The sequence below is a fragment of the Chrysochloris asiatica genome, unplaced genomic scaffold (assembly GCF_000296735.1).
Source record: "Chrysochloris asiatica unplaced genomic scaffold, ChrAsi1.0 scaffold00001, whole genome shotgun sequence".
Classification (NCBI taxonomy): domain Eukaryota; kingdom Metazoa; phylum Chordata; class Mammalia; order Afrosoricida; family Chrysochloridae; genus Chrysochloris; species Chrysochloris asiatica.
In genome coordinates, this window is record NW_006408519.1 from 24,303,636 (window position 1) to 24,313,727 (window position 10,092).

General features: G+C 40.4%; 1 protein-coding gene across 1 annotated transcript in view; it reads right to left on the minus strand.

The window, feature by feature from the left end:
- Positions 1–1,339: 1,339 nt before the first annotated feature.
- Positions 1,340–10,092, minus strand: part of LOC102828688 (tumor necrosis factor receptor superfamily member 11B-like) — a 28,541-nt gene continuing 19,788 nt past the window's right edge. The window contains exons 3-4 of the mRNA XM_006830828.1: positions 3,301–3,337; positions 1,340–1,747 (exon numbers count right to left, since the gene is read on the minus strand). Of these exons, the coding sequence (XP_006830891.1) occupies positions 1,340–1,747; positions 3,301–3,337 (445 nt within the window). The remainder of the gene's footprint in view (positions 1,748–3,300; positions 3,338–10,092) is intronic.

A 10,092-nucleotide genomic window follows, 5' to 3' on the forward strand; every position in this document is an offset into this window, starting at 1 on the left:
ATTTTGTAAGATCTCGTTTTGGAAAACTGAGTACATTTCAATCTTGTATTATGTGTCTTTTGCATGTCTTTAAACCCAAAGTATCTAATCATTTAGACTCTGTATATCACACATTCTGAAAATTACAACAGTCACCTATAATTGTTGTGGCTGTAGGCTGTTGAATCAATTCCAATTCATTATGATTCTACAGAACAGGAGAGAGAACTACCTCTCAGGGTTTGCTAGGCTGTAATCAGATTGCCACTCCCCTGCAAGAGGCTTCTGGTAGGACTGAACCACCAATCTTTTGGTTGGCAGCCAATGCCTAACCACTGTACCAGCAAGGTTCCTTTTACAAATAATGAATGTCCTCTAAACCCGTGGTTCTCAACCAATTTGGCAATATCTGGGAACTTTTTTGGTAGACCTAACTGAGGAATGGGTGTTGTTGGCATTGAGTGGTAGAGACCACTCTACCAAGCACAGGACAGCTGTCCCCAACTAAGAAGTCTCCAGACCATCTTCCATTAGTTCTTAGGTTAAGAAACTCTGCTCTAACAGAATAATCATTGTTTGTACTATTTACTATTTACTCCAGAAAACTAGCAGAATTTTCTTAAGTTTGCCATCTTGCAAAGATGGGTATAGACTATATTTGGGCTTTGTGAATGTGGTAGAAAAAATGTGGGTTGTAGCTTCAAAAGATTCAGGGCCAACCTATGCTGTTCAGAATGCAAAGGAGAAAAAGGACTTTGTTTATAGACAAGTACTTACCTGGGTTTGACAATCTGTTGTGTCTATGATGAAGAATAAGCTCACTGAAAAGACATCACTACCTTCTTATCCTCCCAGACACTCAACTCCCAAGCCCAAAGAAGAACTAGCTTCATTTTTAATAATAAAATGCATTTCCCCTAACCATTCTCATTTTTTACATAATTAATTAGAACTGTTCATTGTTAGCACTCTGGAGCCTCATTAATATCAGCATAATTACTCTCTTGGTATCAATGAACATTTCTGATGTTTGTCAAAGAGCACTCTGTGCAGTTTGAAGCTGCTCAGGCTCAAGTGAAGCATACAGGTATCTATCTATCAGCTATAAACAGTGCAACTCAGAGCATGCTCCTTTAAAAAAGAGCAATCCATCATGCATCTCATTAGAGAGCAATTTGCTGCATTTGAGATTTGTCACTAAATTGCCCTGGAGTGGCAAAGTATTCTTCTGAGAAATGTCCCATTGGCAGCCATCCAGCTGCACGGTACATACCTAGCAGGTTCCATTACTGTTGCAATTTGCTATCCTGTAATGTCATCAAGACAAAAGTGTTCCCCTAATCTTTCCCTTTGGACAATCCTAATTAACTTTGCCACAGGTTGAAGGCAGATACGTACCAGCCTGTGCCACTCCGAATCCAGGGGGACAACTCCTGTGCTTCAAGCAGAACTCGACCTCGAGGTAGCGCCCTTCCTGGCACGCACACACGCGGTTATGGGTGCGACTGCACTCTTGCTGGACGTGCTGCAGCTCCTTGCACACTGGGGTGCAGTATAGACACTCCTCACTGGTGTGCCAGCTGTCTGTGTAGTACTGGTCAGGGCAGGGGGCACACACGGTCTTCCGCCTTGTTGTACAGTGCTGTTTTAGGTAGGTGCCAGGAGGACATTTGTCACACATCAGTTGACGAGACGTTTCGGGGTCATAATGAAGGTATTTTGGAAGAAATGGTTCCTGAGTGGTCCATTTCATGGAGATATCTAGGAACTACAAGGAGACAGGCAGGAGTAGTAACTTAGCATGGGAACAGGGCGTCCGTAACAACCCTAAGATACATCACAGAAGAGGTTAAAAACCATAGTCCTTGCTCTAGTAGCTTAATGGTGTGGTGCTATGGGATAAACACTGAACTGCTAATCACAAGGTTGACAGTTCAGATCCATTAGCCACTCCTTACAAACACTATACAGTTGGAACTGACTCAACAGCACTAACTAAACAGAAGCAATGGTTTAAAATCACAGATGAAGAATGTGGTAACCCCAAAGACATCACATAAAACCAGGCTTCTAGATGACTGGCGTGGAAGCCTCATCAGAACAGGAGTCTCTACATTAAGACTCACTATAAATTAGCCATGGGACCCAAATGACACTTCTCTCTTCAGGCTCTAGGATTGCTGTTGTTGTTGCTAAGTGCCATTGAGTCAGTTCCAACCCATAGCAACCCTGTATAGTGTTTCCAAGGAGCAGCTGGTGAGCTTGAACCACCGACCTTGCAGTCTGACACATTAGCCCACAGCGCCACACCAGGACTCCCAGGCTCCAGGATTATCTCTAAATTAATGAGTTGTACAAACTGGTGGTTCTCAGAACAGCTACACCACAATGTCTGGAGATTCTGTGTTAAAATAGGGATTCTGAGGATTCACATTCTTCGTCATTCTGAATCCATGAGTCAGGAGTTGGGCTTTGGAATGTCATCAGCTTCTGCGGTGGTTTGAATGTGGAGGACATACTCCACTATTCTTTCATTCATTCGCTTAGCAAACAGTTATTGAGCCCTTCATGGATACCAGACTCTGTTCTAGATACTTGGGTACAGCAGTGAATAAAATAGACAAAAATAACAACAACAAAATACCTAACCTTTGTGATGTTTACAATTTACTTAGGGGGATAATAAATAAGATAGTAAATTACACATTAAAGGTGATGTGTTGCTAAAAAAGAACAGATAAAAGAAATGGGAAACATGGAGCGGAGGTGGGACGGATTCCAGTTTAAAGGGGTTTTTACAGGAGTCATGCTTAGGACTGGATGGTACCTCTTGATTCTTACATTCTAAGACTTAGTGATTCCAACTAAACAGTGAAATGCAGAGTTAGTGACATCTGAAGGTTACAAGGTTGACTTAACAGCTGCTCTGACCATTCATGCAACAGCTATGCCTTGTGATGCCGACTATATACATGTCCAGCACCAGGAAGATACTGGTGAATAAAACGTGACCTCTGTTCTCATGAAGCTTGTAATCTAATGAAAAGATTCTAGAACTTTATGACTGCTGTGCCCTCCAGAATAACATCTGGGGCAGTCTTGACACACACAGGCAGGCGAATTCAAGAAAATTAAATGACCACCTATCTTCAGGATAATTAGGAAAAATTCAAGGAGGAGGCAAGGTTTCAAAAATTTCCTTTAAGAATGGCAGGAAAAGGTTTGTGTAGAAGAAGAAAGGATTTCATGGGCAAGAGGGCTGCTTGGGAGGCCAGCTTCAACTGGGCATCTTCCTTGTATTCTAGATCTCAAAAGGTCTGCAATGGAGCAGCAAAGTAGTTTTGCTTTTTTTTTAAACCTAAATTACAGAAAACACACACTCACAGACACACAGGAGTGTTGGTTGTGAGTAGGGGTGTTATTTTGGCATTTGTTATTTGTGTTTGGTAGAGGGTTCAACACACACAGGCTTTGGGGAGGTATCAGTCCAAATACAATCACTATTTTATCCAAATTCTTCTTTGTAAAACTCAGTAAATCTCACAGAAACTCCCTGACCTAGCAAAATCATACCAAGCTAGAGAAACAGCACTCCCTTTGAATTTGGGGTGGCAAAGGCAAAGAATGGTCATTTCATAAGCATTTGGGCATTTGAAGCTTAAGTCCTTTCATTCACTTCTTACGGAAACACGGTAAGCTTCAGGTCTGATGGAACGTAATATGACCTGCTAAACCAGAAGATTAAAGAAAAGACTTCTCACCCAGTTCCATGGCTCTTTTAATCAAGGACATTTGTCAAAAAGAAACATTGCTTTCATGTGTAGGACTCCCAACCAACACACAGAATAAAGTGCAAAAAGGGGGCTGGTTCAGTTATCTTCTCAGAAAATGCTCGTGAGCTGGAGGTGTCTGGAGAAAGCATGCTCTTGAGTTTCATGGGACTTTTTTTGTTGGCTTAGATGGAGCGGATCAAAATTAGGAGAAAGGAATGGACCAGCCCCACTTAAACCCACCCACTGCCATCAAGTGTAACTGCATCTTATACCGACCCTATAGGAGAGAGTGGAGTCCTGGTGTGGCGCTGTGCATTAGTGCACTGGACTGTAAGGTCAGTTTGAACCTCAAAGTCAGCGGTTCAAGTTCACCAACCACTTCTTGGAAATCCTATGCAGGACTGCTGTGTCGGAACCGACTTGAAGGCACTCAACAACAACAACAACAACAACAATGGGCAGAGAAGGAGCTCTGGTAGTGCAGTGGTTACAAGTCTAGCGGCTAACCTCAAGGTCAGCAGCTCGAAACTACCAGTCATTCCGAGGGAAAAAGATGAGGCTTTCTGCATCTGTAAAGGTTTACAGCCTTAGAAACCCTATGCAGGGTTGCTGTGAGTCAGAACCGACTCATGGCACACACACACACACACAGACAGACACACACACACACACCACAGGGACAGAGGACCTCTGCTCCATAGGAAATAAGCAAGGTGACAAGACTAACTGTGTTGCTATTTGGTCATTATTTCATGGAAAAGCTTTTAAGTCTCCTTGTGTGGACTTGGCGCATGTCTTTCTAAAATGCTCTGTGCAAAGGAATGAGGATTTCCCAATGCAATTTGCATGGCCAAACAATGAGGAAATATGTCTTTTTTTTCTTTCCTGTTGTTGGCTTCTGATTTCCTGGAGAGCCACTTTTGAGGGTTTTGTTTGTTTTCAAGAGGCCTGGCTCAGCGATCCAGGGAGACCTTTGTCTTCAGTCCACTGTTGAGTAAGCCATATCCTGGTAATGCTGGAAGTCTTGAGATTAACCTCAGCCCCGTCTTTTCCATTTCCCATTTCAACATGGATTCTTCACTTGCTCATCAGTGCTGGCTCTATCACCCCAGGAAAGTTCTAAGGATGTATAAAGAAATCAAATAAACTGGATTTGTGTGGCTCCTAGGGGAGTTGGATTAATACAGGATAGGATCAAGAATGCTGATAATACTTGTATATTTCTAGGTAATCAGATATGGCATTGTTGGTTTCCTGCAGCAATGTTTTGGAAATGTTTGCTATTTGTTCAAAAGACAGGAAAGTTGAGGTAAAAGCAGTCCACAAGAGAAAAAAGTGAATAAGGTTGATTTAAGGGTTAGAGAGCAATCATATTAATGAAGGTAATTAACATAGCTGTTTTTTAAAATCAGAGTTTTGAAGAACCATAGACTTACTTTCACCAGGTTCAATTGGGTCTCTGTGTTTTATTTGAAAATTTCCACTTTGGTTAAAAAGACAGAACTGTGTGTGGCCAAAATTGAATGTTCAGGTCTCCGTCTCTGGTTAGCCCCAATTCCCACACTGAATTTCTGGTGAATGAAGCCAGTTACTAAACAGAGAATGGGCATGATTAATAGAGCTAGCTCATCATTCAGTCCTCTCTCTTTCTTCTGAACTTTCTAAAAAACAGCTAAAAAAAAGAGGATGCCTTCTGACAGACCATTTGACTATTCAATGCATCTCCATTCTCTTATGATAATACATAAAGTCTAATTAGAATATAAGAGGAATTTCTGGATACAATAGAGTCTTCAAGTAACCATGAATTAAGACCCCCCAAAGCTAAAATACCTGGATAGGTGTGGCTGCAGAAGCAGAAAGTGCTTGGTTTCGAAGAGGCTGCGCTCTGTTTGTGCTGCATATGCTTGACTTATGAAGAAAGAGTACATGGAATTTTCTTTACAATTTTTTTTTTTCTTTTGTGTCCTCTCCCATGCCATGACTATCCATCCAGTCTTTGGTGTAGAACATTTGTGCTTTAAGGAAACCCAAACTTTCTGCATTCGAATGCTTCCCGCTAGCCTGGGGACTCTCCTAGACATCTCCATGCCTCTTTCCTTGAAATCAAAGTGAAGGGTCCATCTCTAATCATTTTGACCCTCTCATTGTTTTCCATTTGTAATACTGGGCACTGTTAAAGACTTTTCCATTTCAAACCCAGCTAAAAGCGTTATTCTGATGTTCTCTTCCTCATTTATCAAAAATTACAAGATGATGGTATTGGCAGTAGGTGAAAAGGATGGATGAATTGGATTAGTTGTCCTCTATAACCCTGTGGGTTAATGCACTGGACTATGAGGTTAGTTTTAACAGTGGGTTCAAGCTCACCAGCCCACTCCTTGGAAATTCTATACAGGTTTACTATGGGTCGGAACTGACTCGACGGCTCTTAACAACAACAACAAAGCCCTTTCTAGTTCTAACATTGTAATATTCTGTGTTTGGACTAGATCCAGTTGTTGGTTAATTAGCTGCTTAGAACCAGCTGTCATGCTCTAACCCCAACCTACTTCTTGTTCCATCCGGTTTTCCTTGTAAAATCCTTTATACAGCAGAACATGCACAATCAATACCCATGTAGGTGGCTTTGCAGATTCCTCATGTCTTCCGTTCCCTCAGTAAATCAACTGATGACTTAGCATCCAGAACTCTCAACTCCATCGTTTCTCTAACATCCCATCTCACTGTCCTTCCCGTGGAGTTGTACATGTATGTTTAACAAAAGTCAGTTTTATGTTTGTTGTTAAATCTCCTTAAGTTAGTTGTACTTGTCATTACAATTAGGTAATTCAATTAAATATTATGTAAATCAGAAAGCACGGTTATAAAAATTGTTTGTATTTTTGTAAGACTATTAGAATTATTATCTGTTTTTAGAGGACAAGTAGATTGAATGCTCTAGGGTAATTTAATAAAGATGAGTGACAAAGAAAAATATGACTATAGAAACTGGAGTAGGTTAAGACAGTTGTTTTAAAAAACTGGAGAAAAATCTAGACGGGTTTAGAAGAGATATGCAGTTAGTTTGCATCATAAGTGTCATTAAGTTCTAAAAGTGAAATGGATGGATGCTACATTACAGACCTGGGTTTTGCAAGAGGATTCAAAATACAAGTAAATCGAAGCTCATCTAAATGTTTCAAGTGGAAATAAAACATTTGAGAGCAATGTGAATTATTTTTATGATTAAACGAATTCTCTTGATTATTTGATTAATCATTTAATTCTTGGTTCCAAATACATATAATTTTTTGAATGGGATGTCCCCATATTTAGAAAGTAGAATATGTGCATATACAAGGAGCTCTGGTAGCATAGTGGTTATGAATTGGGCTGTGAACCTTGAGGTCAACAGTTTGAAACTACCAGCTGTTCAGCGGAGAAAGATGAGGCTTTCTGCTCCCATAAAGATTTACAGCCTCAGAAACCCCATACAGGGTCGCTATGAGTTGGAACTGACTCCACAGCACATAACCACCACCATGTACATATATATACGAAGATGGAATGCTGCTCTTCCTAGCCCACTCGAATACTTATGCATTAAACTCTACTCTGTGCCAGGAAGTGATTTAATAAATGACAATATATTGGTTAGTGCCTACTTTAGGCTGCTTTAGCATTAGTTTCTTTAAGCCTCAACTAGCTACAAAAATGAATCTTGGAAAGGACCATTAACTTGTCCCAAGCCACAGAATGAATGGAGGCAGAAGACAAACTCCGAGCATGTGCTATATATACTGTTTTCTGTTTGAAGCCTTTACTGTTACCAACTGCTTTCACTTATGCTGTAGCTCCCATGCACAGTTCAAGAGCAATTATTACAAACCCTACAGTGCTTATTTTACACTGTGACTCAACAGCATAATGGTAGGTGATCAACCAAAACCTTCTCCAAACCCAGATGGACAGATACTGACTTTCTTTCTTGGTGCTAAACTAACTCTTGTCCAAAGCAACCAAGAAGGAAATTTCTCAGATAATGTGTGATGTGGCTAGGGCACTGTACTCGTATCTGTGTCTTCCTAAAGAATAAAAGAACACACTTCCTCTAGCAAGCTTCTGGTACATTACGCAAGGCAGCCAGCGCCATTCTACAGAGCATGCTCTCCCTGTATGAAGAAGCATGAGTGACCCAGTGGGTTTCCATTTATGGAAAATTCATTAAAAGGAACCCACGCAAAGCCTAAAATAAATACTTGGTTTGGGAGTTCCTTTTGTGATCTCTCGTCATAATCTTTGCCGCAGAGAACTATTTGAGGACTCTCCAGAGTTAGCTAAACTTTCTGGTCAGTTTTGAAACTGTGCCATTTTACAGTTTGCTTTAGCCAAGAAAGGAAATGTCCAGAACATAAATTATGGCAAGTTTCCTAAAAATCTCTTGTAGTATGAACTATGATGAAGTTTATTTTTTAAAAAAAGTTTTCCTATGAGAGTAAGTTTGTTTGGTTTTTTATGTCATGTAATGTACTTTTTTCTCTTTTATGTTAAATAATTCATTTATCTATTCACACAAACATTTACTGAAACCATTTCTAATTTCTGGCTTGCTGCTGTGAACGTTAGCGCTTCTCTTTCATAGGAACATTCATCTGAAAGTCCGGTCCAATGTAAAACACTCACAAATCACTGAAAACCATGAGAGGTAGAAGAGGGGAGAAAGACAGTCAAGAAAAGACTCAATCTAGGAACAGATTGTAATTGATGAGGGTTGAACTCAGGCACAGGTAATGGAGAATGGGAGGAAGAGAGAAATAGGATATGTTGGCTGATTGGATTGGAGAGAAACAATAGTAACAGATGCAGCTGTGGCAGTGTCTGACCAGACCTCTAACCCTGGAGAATGGGGTGTTGCCATACCTGACAACAGATAAAAGAGGAGACAGCTGTGGAGAAAGAGAATGAATTTAATTTTGAACATCTCCTACCTATGAGACTCAGCTGGGATGTGTATTAGAGAAATGGATATGTGAATTGGGCAGATGTAGTTAGTGACACACTTTTCAGAGTTAGTAGCACATAAACAGAATTAGAAATCGAGAACGTAGATGATGCTCTCCAAGAAAATTGTTACAATTGAAAAAGAAAAGTTTAACTCTTAGAACTACAAACATTTGTGAAATGAAGAAGAGATGGTAACATGGTAGGGATGTTACAGAGAGTTTCAAGAAAGATGAAAAACATTAACAAATTGTAACTCCGGAAAAATATAGATTGGAGAATTAGATCAATTTTGTAAATTCAGAAAAAAATAATTCAGCCAGGAAACTCATATTTGGATTATGCATACCTGGGTTCCAAATTCAACTGTAAATCCAATTTAGTAAATCTGGGCCACTATCCCGCCTCTAACATGATAGTAATCTTCATTTTACTTACCTTCATTCAATTATTGTATTTCACATGATTAAAGGGATACAAATAAATTTGATGAAAAAACAAGGTTTCAGACAAGTGGAAATGGGAAATGGAAGATAACTTGAATTAGACTAATTTCTAGAGACATTTCCAAGTTTTTTGACCAATAGAAAGTAACAAAATTGAACTGTGCCATTGTTGTTACTGTTATTGTTAAGTGCCATCAAGTTACTTTGGACTCAGCATAATGTTCTTCTCCAGGGACTTGTCCCTCCTGATAATATGTCCATTGGTGGTGGTGGGGTGTGCCGTGGAGTGGGTTCCAACTCAGGGCGACCCTACATAGGGTTTCTGAGGCTGTACATATTTTTACAGGAGCAGAAAGCCTCATCTTTCTCCCACGGAATGACTTGTAGTTTCAAACTTCTGACCTTGTGGTTAGGAGCCCGATTCATAACCAGTATGCTACTAGAGATTTTTAGGTCTGTTGGTACTTTCAGTGTACTTCTCCAACACCATAACTCAGTGCAGCAATTCTTCTATGGTCTTATTTATTCATTGTCCAACTTTCACATGCATAGGACCCTATTGAAAATAGTATGGCTTGGGTCAGGCACACATTAATCCTCAAAATGACATTTTTGTGCTCTGATTGGCGACCACATTCATCACCAATAAGGGGAAGTGAGGGAAAAACAGCAATGAAGCTGCAAGCTAAGCCCTACAATGTTCAATAGACACCTGTGAACCCAGCTGGAGACCTGGTTGGTCAGCAGTGTGGCAAGACCTGGGAACTCTTGGGCCCACAGTCAGTGACATGGCCACAAAGGACTAGAGTGGAGAGTGAAGTATCCAGCTGATAAGAAGAGAGGGCATATGCACAAGAACACCCACACTTGCAGATAACACCCACTTGACCTGGCTTCAATGACTGGATGAT